Here is a 13,191-nt window from a genome sequence, read left to right as displayed (position 1 = left end):
AAGAAAAAATAAAAAATTTCACTCAATTTTCTCAATGATGAGTTACAGCAGCATAACCCACAGATTAACAGACAAAACAAAAGCGAAGTTATCCCTATCGTTTTCTGACTAGGTAAAGGTCTATCTAGGGAAATTTACTCATTTAAACAGTTTATTTTTGAAAAGCTTATACATAATCAGTTTATAAAAGCTTCCCACTTACTGCTGAATTACACATGACACGGAATGGATTTTTTGATTCTAGAAAACTTGAAGCTAATTGAAAAGTTGTACCATAAATTAACAATGAATCTTTTTATCCCCCACCGATATCCGTTTTTGTAAAAACTACGCAGCAAAGTTCTTTATTTCTTCATTTGCTTGAATACTTTCAAAGTTCAAAATTGTGCACGACCAGGTTTATAATAAGATTTCCATTGATTTGTTTTGATATATTCGTCAAATTTGAGCTGTCTCCTCAAACTTACATCAAAATCGAAAAACTTGACCTTTACTGAAAAAATGTCAAAGTCTCAATGGTTACTGAAAGAGATTGCTGAAATGCTACCTATATTAATTTTTTTCTATTGTTATTTATATCGGCAATTTTTTTTTTAAGCCTAATTTTTAATATCTCTATTTTTTTTTCGATTGCTTTTGTGTACATTTTTAATTAACTGGAAGATTTAAGTCCTTAAATGGTAAATTTTTTCGTATGGGATACGCTACCAAAACAAAAATGAACATTTTTTTCTTAGGATTGGAAATGACAACTGGTAAAACACTCCTAAAAATGAGTTTTGTTTCCGATTGGACACATTTTTTATTGAAAAGTTCCACAAAAGGAAGCTGAAATGTGATTGGAAACGACTACAAACCAAAAAGGAAAATCAATTCTGATTGGATAAACCCGCATATTCGAGTTGAAGGTACCCCTCAGTCTTTACTAAAAATCACTTTACTTTCAGCTTAATTAACGTCAACTACCTCTTTTCTCAGCTCCAAATCACAGTTCTTGTTTTTATTCTGGATATGTCTCTCAACTTATTGCTCAAAACGTGTGACATTCGACCAGAATGCGCCAAAATGCAAATTCAGCAGATTCGGAATTTTAGCAGCGAACCTTCCAAATTGACGATTTTAAGTGATTAACAACGTTATTGGGACGATTAGTGAAACGGTGAAGGTCAAGATATTCTGGTATTTTGGAATTTTAAAAATTGGAAGTAAGACGTCATATTTCTGAGAAACGTCAGAAACGGCCATTTTGTTAGAAAACCGAAGAAAAACACAACAAAGATAGTTGCGATAGCGATAACAACGGAAATTGTGATTGAGAAGCAACAACAGTTTGCAGGAATAGCAGAGACCGTTCCGAGTTGCAACTATTGTGTCGCTACAAAAGTTGCAAGGCTGTTGCGAACAACGGTGAAGGGTGGAAGACAGCCTTCCGGAAGGAAGATAAGAGCCTTATTTCCCCGGATTCAGGAATCCGGAGGGGTCTCGGGACTGGAACTTTTATTAACTTATACAAATTTTTAGCTTCCCTATTATGTCTTGAGTTGAATTTAATTAACATCTGAATTCATTCTGCTAAGATGAGAAGCTAGGAGTTGGGGGGAAAGGGTTGATCCATCTTCGATGGAGATGATGATTTTATCTACTGAACAAAAACAATAATAATTCAATAAATAGTAGTAGCCCTGATTTTAGGAGTGACCTTGTGGTCTGGGGATACTGAGACCCAGCCATGAGCTCACTATTTCTGCATGTAATCTAGTTAATTTGAGTGTTTTGACCGAAGCCGAAAGCAGTAACGTTTTTGTCGACCCGATGTTAGAAAGACCACCGAAAGTACTGGCTTGGTAGAGACGGTTAAAAGCATGTAAAGCTCTGTTTAGACGTTGGCCAGTCGTCTTAGGACTTAGTTTTATTTTCCGTCGATATGTATCTTCCGGGCGAATGTTACAATGATCTTCTCAATTCAAAAGAGCAACCCTATTTTTTTGTAGAGTTTTTGACGCATCTATTTCATATCCAAAGGCGAGAGAGAAACAGTCTCTGGAAAATTTCTGACACGAATGGACATCCCAATTCGATTCTGGCAGATGGTGGAAGTGATTCGAATCGATTTTAACAATGGTCGATATATTGGTGGATTTAATGGTCGATGTGATGCAAAACCCCATCACAATAGCTGAAGATGAGCGCTTCTCAGAAACAATGACGCCTCTAGCAGCACAACAACCATCAGCAATAGAACCCTGACCAGCTTTGCGTTCCATAGATAACCTACAGAGCTCTTCTGCTGCTATGCAGCTCTTTGAATAATTTTTTTTTGTAAACGATTTTTGTTTTCTGTTTATTTCGGTCCTTAAAATTTAATTTTTCTTTAACTTGACTTGATTTACCAGAAAAAGTTTTGAAAGTTCGGGGTAAGTCAACCCAATGTATTGAAAACAAAAAAAAAAACAGAATATATCTGAAATTAGCGCTACAAATTCAAGAAACTCAATCGATTTTGGCACGCATAATAGAAAAAAAAACGCTAGAAAAGTTGCACAAGATTAAAAAAAACCAAACCTGATGATCTTTGCATCTTGTCAAAAAAATTGAAACACTTTTTACATTTTGTCAAAAAACGTAAATACTTTTCAAAATTTGTAAAAATTACTAGCATCTTGTTAAACGAATTTACATACTTTTCACAGTTTGTCAGAAAATGAAAATTTTTTGTATCTTGTCGGAAAAAGTGAAACGTTTTTACATCTTGTCAAAAAAACCGAAACAATTTTTGCATTTTGTAGAAAAAATGAACTATATATCGCAAATTAATGAAAAATATATGAAACAGTTTTCGTGGCTTCTTGGAAATTGGAAAAAAAAACAATATTTTGCTTACATAATTGGAGACTTGTTCGTAAATTCCTTGAAAACTGTAATATTTTTATTAACTTTGTAATTATTTGAGATGAAACAGATAATTTAACAAAAATTTGTTTTAATGGATTATTGAAACGTCGAACTCATCACAGTTTAGTCAACCATAACAATAAATAAAACAGTAATTAATTTTGACAAAAATTGTTTATTTTTTGAGTTTTGTGTTTCATTTTCTGGAAAAAATTGCTATTTAACTTTTTTTTCTTCATTTTTTGAGTTTTGGACAAACTCACAAGCATCAAGAGAACAGTGAATTGCAATTTTGTGTAGGAGCAATAATACCTAAACAATTCCATATTCGGAAACATCACACAGAAATTCCAATTACGGTTTCGTTTTATGATTAGCTGACTGACTCATTTCGTTTCTTTTCATTTTCATTAGTACCAAAATCAATTCTATCATTTCGCTTCATCTGATCAGACTGTTCTCTTTTTGAAAAATGTACTCAAGACAAGATCCTAGTCCCAATTATTTCTGAGTTTTCAATTCATCAAAAAAGAATCGCAAAACTTTCAACGTCCCAAAAATTCTACAAAGGGAAAAACTACTTTGAACCCTGTTTTCAACTATTCATGAAAATTGAGTCGGAACAAATCGAAAAAAGACCGCAAGTCTATCCATGGTTGACTCTTTGTCAAAAGAGAGTTCTAATAAAGGAACGAGTCCAAGGTGGTCAGCATCGTCATTAATAGTAATTCAAATTGCCGATATTGTTTCACTTTCTTCTTCACCAGCGTAGACTTGCTGTCTTTTTCGAGTTGTAAGTAACTATTCAGTTTTCTTCAATGTAAATTTTCCCCCTTTAGGACTTTTGGAACGAAGCAAGTTTCCCAATTCTTGTTTGGTTTTTCAAAAATTCAAAATTATTGAGACATGTGTTTTGTCTTGTGTACATTTTTCAATAGGAGAACAGACTGATCAGATGAGGAGAGTTGATTTTGAGAGTAAACATAATGAGTGATTCAATTAACCATAAAAAGAATCAGAAATAGGAATGGAGTTTTCGAGTGAAGTTTCCAAAAATTGAATTGCGTAGGCGTTAGTGCTCCTACACGAATCCATAACTCTCAGCAATATCTTTGTTCCAGGTGGCTGCTACTATTTGTCAAGCTCATCATAGCTTTTCATTTCCAGTGACTTTTACGAAAAATATATAGAAATATAAGATTACTCTGTCCCTACCAATAGTTTTTTACTGTTCCTTGGATAATTGTAAGTTCCGCATACTTCTGATTGGTTCATCTTTCGATCAAATTTTTCAACTATTGGTAGATTTAATTTCACATCAAATAAACGGATGTCTTTACACTCTGTACAAATCTAGATTTAATTCTAATGTTATTTCATCGAATGGCGAAAACTTCAACAAATTTGATCGCGCTGTTCATCACAATTGAAATGTGAAGCAGCCGAACAATTGCCAAGGTTTGCAAAGCGAAGGGTATTGCGCAAAAGGTCATTATTAATTTTCCAATCAGAAACTGGCTTCCACACAAAATATTCGTTCAGGATTTCTGGAAAGAGTTCGTGAAGTACCGAAACTCAAAAGATGAACCTAATTTAGAAACAACAATTCACTGTTTTATTGATGCTTATGAGTTTGTAAAATATGATCATGTCAATTTATCAAAGTAAAATTAAAAATCATTTGATAATCTATCTATTGTTCTTAAATGTTTAGGAACTTACCAAAAATTTTAGGGAAAAAGGAAAAAAATGTCTCAATTTTTTAACGAATTTGCAAAAAATTTTTTTGAACAGGATGTAATCTTTTTTCTTGACTTTCAAGAAATTGCGAAAAACCGTCTCAATTTTTTTAACCAGTTGCAATAAATGATTCAGCTTTGGTTCTTCCGACAAATGCAAAAAGTTTTTAAGCTTTTTTGACAAGATGCGAAAAGTGGTTGTTTTTTCGACAAAATGCGAAAACTGTTTCAATTTGTTTGACATGATGCGGAAGGTTTTTCTTTTTTTTTGACAACGTGCAAAAAGCGTTCCAATTTTTTTGACAAAAACTCAAAAAGTTTCCACTCCTTATGACAAAAGAGAAAATTTTTTCAATTAAATTGTCAAGATGAGAGAAAGGTTCATTTTTTAAGTTGATGCTAGCGTTTCATTTCTTTCTACAAAATGCGAAAACTGTTTCCGTTTTTTGACAAGATGTTCAAGGTGTTTCAATTTTGTTGACAAAATGCAAAAGCCATCAAGTCTTTTTCTAAAGTTTTTTCTAATATGTGAGCTAATATGTGTGCAGGCATGCCCTCGAATTCTAGGCCATCATCAACAGTCTGCTCGTATTGCGAAAAAGATTTTTCGAAAAATTACTCTCTCCAACAACATCGAGGAAAACAACATAAAGTGAAACAATAGAAGTCAAGCGATACTCTAGCGGACTTGAACAAGCTTATGGAGGAGGAAGGAAACATTAGGAGAATTTCATTGAGGAGTTGAGAGCTTGTCAACACTACCGTGTTCACTTCCTCTTGGACACGGAGATGAAGAATGAAAGGCATAAGGTATTTAACTTTAAAATGTCAATGTTAGTTACCAAAATTATCAACGAGACGCTCGAAATAAATTTCACTAAACTTGTTTCAGCTGCAAAAATCAGTTTTGCTGGTGAGTATCGATACTATCATCCGTACGAAAAAAATAATTTATTTTAGAAGTCGCCTTTACTGTCTACTAAAGCCGACTTGATAGCCATCCAACGAAAATTAGAAAGCTTGTTATTGTGGAGCAATGCACTCAAGAACGTCTGTTCACGAAGTGGAGATTCAAATTGATAACAAATGTCACTGTTTTCGCCGGATTACCTTGAAACATCCAATAAGATGCCCAGACTCTGTCCTACCCGAATATTTACTACGACATACGCAAGTGAACTTTCTTTTATCGGATCAAGACAAGCAACCAAACAAAGAGCACCTGTAATTATTCCGTGCGCCAACAATGTATATACACGTTTATGGTAACATAGGTGCTCAGACATCCCAATTATTTAGAGAGTTTATATCATAATCTGGCTATGATCCCAAAAATTTCAGTGGGGTAGGTAGCTATTGATGATTTAACTATTGTAGAATATTGTTAATCGCAACAAATTACTTTGCAGTTTCGACATTTAAGGAGGAGAATATATTGGCGAATTAGATAGGCGAGTTTTTGGAAAAATCGACATTGTAGTCGAATTGCTAAATATCAAAAACCATATCAATCATACGAACGAAATTGATTCTTTCTTCAAGTGCTTTCGACGTTCCAGCTGTGACTGTTTCTTCAGCAGATCAGTTAACTTCAACAGTAATCTTCGAATTTGTGAAGATGGAGATGATAGATTTATCCGAAAAACGCGTACACACTATGGGGAAAATATTGTAAAAACTGGACGGATTCAACTTTCTTCAAACTGAAGATCAAAATTTATTTAACTAAGTTGCAGGTTCAAAACAATTTGGGTTCACACAAGAAAAATGAAAGCGAAAGCAAATAAGTAATTACTTGGATTGGAAAACAGGTCCCTATTTCAGTCTCAATATCTTCACATCTACAAGATGAACCAATTGCCCTGTGTGTAAAATATCCAAAACTCATAATAATTGCTTTTCTTTCCAGCTTGGAACTTCTAGTTGAAAAAGCAAGCTACAAATGAAAACCAAGATTCAAGAAATCGAAAACACAAACGAACGAGTTAAAAAGATCTTCGATAAACTCAATGCTATGAAGTTGAATGTGCTGAGGATTGCGATGAAAATGACAACAAAGTTTAGAGCGCTATTTGAACACTCTGCTGCTTTTCGGATGCAATAGTTGGAGATACGATCTGAAACTTTTCAAGTCCTGATTGATTTCATACGCTATTTGTGATAAAGAAAATAAGCCAACAGTTAAAAAAAGTGAATGATTTTCTATCGTTCAGATATGGAGACGTACGTTTTTTTGATTTTATGAAAATCTGAGAGGAGCAAAAACTCCGGATTCATTTGTAAAAGCCTAAGAGGCAAATGAAGCGAAAGAATTTTCCCCCAGCGAATGGTTTGACAGTCCAGACAAGCGTGACACCATATGAAGCTTTTTCCAGTTAACTGAAAACCAACAAGAAGCTGTTTATTCAGTCATTTCCGCCAACAGGATTCGAAAGTAACTCTTATTTGCAAAGCAAATGGGAACTTAACATAATGATTTTTTCAGAGAATTCTTGCGATGGTATAACAACGATCCTACTCTTGAAGCCATGCAACAAATGATGGAGTTGTAACAAAAAACAGGCATTAAATGTTGAAACTAAAAAATTTGTTTACAAAAGTCAACAATCACAATTTCTATCCGTTCTCTTGCTCAGTTGCTCCTGTCAATTTTTGGTAGAAAAAGATATTGAATAGATCATTTGAAAAATAGAAATTGATGAGTTGAAACGAGCTTATATAAAAGAAACAGGCTACAGTTTTCAAAAAAATGTTGGAATGTGACAAGGAAAGACAAATTGGAAAGACAATTTTTTCCTTCAAAAGACCTCTTTCTACTGATTCCTTACTTTAAATTCTACTGATTTCTTACTTTAAGAAAGGTAGTATCATTACTCCCCTTCTGAACTTTCATCTTGAGTACACGTCTGAAAAAGGATTCAACAACTTTTTTCAGTCTGCTATTGTTGCTCGACGAGAAGGAGACGAGAATCCACTGTCTGGATTTGTTGCTGAGACGATGAAGCTTCTGGGTAACAGCTCGTACGTTTATCAACTCCTGGACAGAGCCAGACCCATAACAACCAAGAACCTCCAGGATGAGAAGAAAAACAAAGCTATACTGAAATGCGATGATAATGGAGGAGATACATTCAAATTCAATAGCAAAGGGCTCAACAAAAGAACTCTCGTCGGTACTAGAGATGGCCTTATGTCCAATTACATACGGATTTCTGATGAAGCTATAATTATGAGTTCGACAAATCGGGAGTTCACAACCAACAACCACTTAGTTGGGACATAAGAAAATTGACTCTGTTACTTCTACCCGAAAAGGGAATTACTTAATGATGAAATTCAAACTAAGCCGTTGAGCTTGTAATTTTGACTTGTATATTGTAGTAAAACTTGATACAATGCAGTGATTTATTATTTTTTAAATTTTTTAACTGCAATTTAACAGTTAACAGTAATTTGATTTTTTTTTCAGGAAAACTTTTTTCTTTGGAGATCTAGTTAGGTTTTACGCATAGTGTCAGACCAATTTAACTGAAATTCAAAAAATTAGAACAAAAGTAAAAATTTATCTGATAGTTTAAACTCGTATACATTGATTTAAAGGATCTTAAAACATGGTAAGACCGGGCGCCAGTTCTTTCGGAAATTTACCACCTTATCATCTCAAACCTTGTATCCTAATAGATAGCAAAACTTATCCTAATCGAAAATCTGCTTTCAAGAATACAAGTAAATAAATTATCAAGAAGAAAGTAACTCAAAGTTTTAAAGAAAATGCAATTTAGAGGGAAGGAGTTTGCTATTTGCTAAACAAAGGTACTTGTTGCCCTGGTGTTCTAAATTGTCTCACTTAGAACACCAGGGCAACAAAAATGATAATAAAATTTTATAAAGAACTGTGTTTACAACAGTTCAACGGAGGATGTGAAATTTGTCAGAAATCTCATGAAATCTGGTTAAGAAAGAACTAGATTTTAGTTTTGTGTTTTTCTTATAAAACTTAAGAATCTGTGACAAAAATTTAGGGTAGATTCTAATCCTTGCTAGACCCAAAATATCGGAGTCCATCAAAAAGGATATTCGTTGAACGATACCACCAACAAAACTTGGAATCAATAAATGGTTCAAAAGCCACGCATGGTCAGCTTATACCCAGCAAAAAAAAAAGATTTCAAGGGCACCCGGTCGACTGATTTCTGACACGTGTAGTCTTGAGTCGTGAAGTGGATTTTGTACCACTGCTAAGTTATTACGAAGAAGATTGTTTCTTGTTGACACAGAATGTGAACAAACATACCGACAAAATTGTCGAAAATGTATGCAGTGTTTCCGAACAACCCGCGAGTTTCGTATTAAAAAAGCGTCAATTTTTGTACAACAAAGTTATTTCAGTTTGGTTATAATCATAGGCTGTTATATAATTATAGCTACTTCATCCACTTTAAATGGACCGAGTCATAATGTGAGACTAGTGGGCCACATGTAATAAAAAGTGTTTTTTTTTTCAGCCGAGTGGAAGCAGAAAGCGTACTCAAAAATGGTTGATTGTGGCAAGAGAGGATTGGACTGGAGGTATACGAAGGATGAGGTGATAAATATGCTGAGCAGTTCCTACCCACTGTACTTTTGGTTTGTCTGTATTGCAACCGAAGACCTCAACTACAGCTTTAAATTCAGACTAGGTGGATTTGGAGAAATGGCCGAGTGGAAGAATGACCCAGAGTGCACATATAACATGAGTGTGTATAGAGTGGCCAAATCCAAACTAGAAGACAGAGGAGGAAGATGTACGCATGAAGATGAAGAGAAGGCTGTGAAGATAGTTGAAGATGTACTTAAGAGTGACATGTGTGGAGCTAATAGCAACTACAGTGTAGATAGAGTGGCTGAGGAGGTGGAGTCTCGTTTGAACAGAGATTCACTCCACTGGTTAACCATCCAAGTGTGGGAATGGGAAACTGGTTATCATTGGTCTAATTGGTCTGATCAGAGAAATGTTAGCTATGTCACTGAATGGGATGATAAATATTCCATTGATGTCTTCCTCTCCAACTGACTGTCCACCATACATGTCCTCACTCTCCCTCTCCATCTCCACCTGCCATCATAAAATCCACATTCACGCACTATTCTTATTTTCCTCCACGCTCGATTCTCTCGCCATATAATTTTACTTTCCACCTCCTTTAAACAGCTAGTGGTGAAGTGTGTTCACAGAAATTATAACATCTTCAGTGCACTAAATTCATTATTCTAGCAGCTTTTAAAACTGTACCATTGAAATTATAGTCAAATTGTGAAATGACCAACGTATCAATGCCTTACCTTCTTTTAGCTGTTATACATCGCGACACTTGATTTACCTTCTCATAATTGGAGTTGTGATTTCTTACAGTGTTCAAAAGAATAGCAGATCAGATATGCGAATGAATCAACTCTTATAATTTGTAAATTTCAATAATTTCATATAAATAAAATTGTTCACGTAAATCATAAAATGAGAAGTGTACTCTTTTCTCATGTTCTTTCGAGAGAATTTTCACGTTTTGTCTCATCAAAAGCCAGTATTTATCAATCAGTAATCTAATTAGATAATAAAACTACTTAAGTACTAGCTAAACAGCAGGATTTTTAGCCTTTGAATTGAAAAAAAGTGTGGCTCGAAATGCAAACTGTTATTCTAGTTACAAGCTTGCTCATTGATTTTTTCAAATTAAATTACTGTGGAGCGTCGCCCACAAGACATGATGTACCAGTTGACATGTCATTTTACCTGTACAAAACAATTTGTAAATATTAGAATTCTTTGAATATAAATGATGTAAATTATAGTAAACGTTTGATATTATTGTTAAGTTTTTTAGATTGTTTAGATGAGCTCTTACATGTTGCTATATTGCATATATGCTGCTAATATAGCACTAAGAAAGGAAAAGGATGTTTTTTAGAAACCATTTCAAGTAAAAAAATTATTCAAACTTTGTCTCAAAAACTTTGGGATTACTTGAATAGAACATTTTTATGAGAAAACCTAACAGAACCTTCGAACGAAACAAGCTCTCAAACCGTGGAAAATATAATAAGGATGGTCTAGAATTTTCGGGGGCGTTGGCAGGAAGGGCCGATCAGAGCAACTCCTTCAGTGGAGAAGAAAAGATCCAGGACATCCTTATCAAAACTTGAGAAACTACAATATCCAATGAAAGTTTTTATTAGAAACTCTTGCCCCAATGAAGGTCTCAAACTGGTATTACTAGATTAGAAGGGAATCGTATATCATTGATTCGTAAAAAAACGAATCGAAAAAACGAAAAAGAGAATCGTAAAAAAAAAAACAAATTGAGTTTCCAAAAATTGACTTCGACTATCCAGAGAAATATTGACTTATAGAAACAACGATTGTTGAATGTTTAAATAAAGATTTCATGAGTGAAATACAGAGGCAACTTACAGTATGCTCCAAAAACACGCAACTCTAATTTTTACTTTTGAAGATTACTCTACAAAACAATTAAAGCAAAATTTCAAAATGTGAATATTGTCGATTGAGATGAAAGTGAAAAAATATTGGAATACGTTAGTGTGGCACCTCCTAGTGGTGATACCTTATTTTGGAACGTCCTAGCGTGGTGTAGTCCTTTGCGGTTTGTCCGCAGTAACTGGATCGACCCCGAAGTAACCTGGAATTTGGTGTGAGCTTTTGGGCTATCGGGCGGGTATTTGTGCTTCCTATTGCCTGCGCGATGTATTGGATCACATTCTTCCAGTATGTCATCGACAGTTCATCAAATGAGACTTTTTCTGGCGATTTCACACGACACATTGTCCATTGCTCAAAGACGTATGTTCGAACCTTGGAGAGCCTTGCTTCAGAAAACGTAAGCCTTGGGGGCATTTTTGCATTGCGATTGCCATGTTTGGAAAAGGCCTCGAACACCACCAGATTAGTGCCCCTAGTAGTCTCTCAGACCTTCGGATAACGACGACTATTGGCACAGTTTTCGGTGTTAGTGGAGACAAGGAGTGTGTAACTGTGTTCTACAGAATCCCCTGATGATTGTGAAAGCAATTTGTTGAAAATGGGATTTCCCGAAGTTCTCATGAGTGGTAACCTCTACACGGCTTTCAGCACTGTGGATTCTATGATGTAATATTAGGAAGGATTCTTACCCGTTGATTTTAAAAAGCTAGCCTTAAAGAATAGTGCTTTTTGGTGAAACTAACTCTCAATGATTGCTATTTATGGCAATGAGAAAACTGAAGACGTCATTCTCCTTGCAAGCAATCTGTGAAAAAAACTGCAGATATTTCAAAAAAATGTTTATGATTGATCCGCGCAGGGTCAGCAGCTGGTTAAATAAATAATTACGCTTTCGCAATTTTGAACGTCTTTACTAACTATCTTTAGCTCCGTAGGAAAAAAATTGAAGAGCATGACGAGACCAAACTATGCACTCTGTACATTGTAAGTGAAATCCACAACGGGTCGAAAACAGAACTTTCGCGGATTCCACAGCATTGCTACCTTATTCGATCTTCTATGCTGTTTTGGATTCCAAAAATAAATACCAAAAGCATTGTTCCGCTCAAAATCGCTCTGAAAATAGTCGAAATCTTGGAATCCGCAACTGTATTTGCGGAAATCAGAACCTTTTATGAAATCCCCAAACAAATGATAGGACATTTGTATAGTTAAACTGAGCGGTTGCTGAATCCGCAACTGCAAGTGGAATCCGCAAATGTAAGTGGAATCCGCAAACTGTAAGTGGAATCTGCAAATTGTAAGTGGAATCCGCATTTTCTTTTCGGCTTCAAATTACATTTTTGTTTATATGTAGTAAAGTTTTAATTTGTATCTTTTTTTTCTAGGCTTTCACCAGCAAGTTCAATCTCAGCTACGTTGATCAGCTACCAGTCTCAATTCCTGTCACCAACTTCGATCTCAATTCCTGTAGCTCAACATCGATCCCAATTCCTGTAACCCAACTTCAATCGCAATTCCTGTCACCGACTTCGATCCCAATTCCTGTAACCCAACTTCGATCCCAATTGCTGTAACCCAATTTCGATCCCATTTCCTGCAACCCAACTTCGATCCCGATTCCTGCGACCCAACTTCGATCCCAATTCCTGCTATCAATCTTAATTCCTGCAAAAGTGAACAAACTGAACAGACTTATGAAGTGAACTCGTTTCTAAATGCATCAGTTCATTTCAATCAAATAATTCAATTAATTAACTCATTTAAAATAAATTACTTTAGTTTAACTTTTTTCGAGTGTTTTCAAATTGCGAACATATAGTTTGATAAGGCAAAATTTTTGGGAACAGTTTTAATCTTGCAATTATCATTTATTTCAGCTGTACTTGTTTAAGTTCTGTAATTTTTGATCTAAAACGAATTAGATCACTTAATAGATAATTTATTTCCTATGAGAAATTGTACACCAAATAGATAGTTCACTCTGTTTGAGCAACATTGACGGGCCGGCATACTTTTCGGACCATGACGCATACCGCATACAGTAAAAAGAAAACGACAAATTACGGTTAATTCAGAGAG

At 34.9% G+C, this 13,191-nt stretch overlaps 2 protein-coding genes across 2 annotated transcripts in view; one reads left to right on the top strand and one right to left on the bottom strand.

Moving 5' to 3' along the window:
• Nucleotides 1-13,191, bottom strand: part of LOC134855374 (cleavage and polyadenylation specificity factor subunit 2-like) — a 372,284-nt gene that overhangs the window by 215,281 nt on the left and 143,812 nt on the right. The window lies entirely within an intron of this gene.
• LOC134854959 (uncharacterized) overlaps nucleotides 1-13,191 on the top strand; it is a 69,517-nt gene that overhangs the window by 12,088 nt on the left and 44,238 nt on the right. The window contains exon 6 of the mRNA XM_063871339.1: nucleotides 9,137-9,532. Coding sequence (XP_063727409.1) covers nucleotides 9,137-9,532 — 396 coding nt within the window. The remainder of the gene's footprint in view (nucleotides 1-9,136; nucleotides 9,533-13,191) is intronic.

Source organism: Symsagittifera roscoffensis, chromosome 10, assembly GCF_963678635.1.
Source record: "Symsagittifera roscoffensis chromosome 10, txSymRosc1.1, whole genome shotgun sequence".
NCBI lineage: Eukaryota > Metazoa > Xenacoelomorpha > Acoela > Convolutidae > Symsagittifera > Symsagittifera roscoffensis.
Note: the sequence above shows the minus strand (reverse complement) of the source record. Positions and strands in the feature narration are given on the sequence as shown.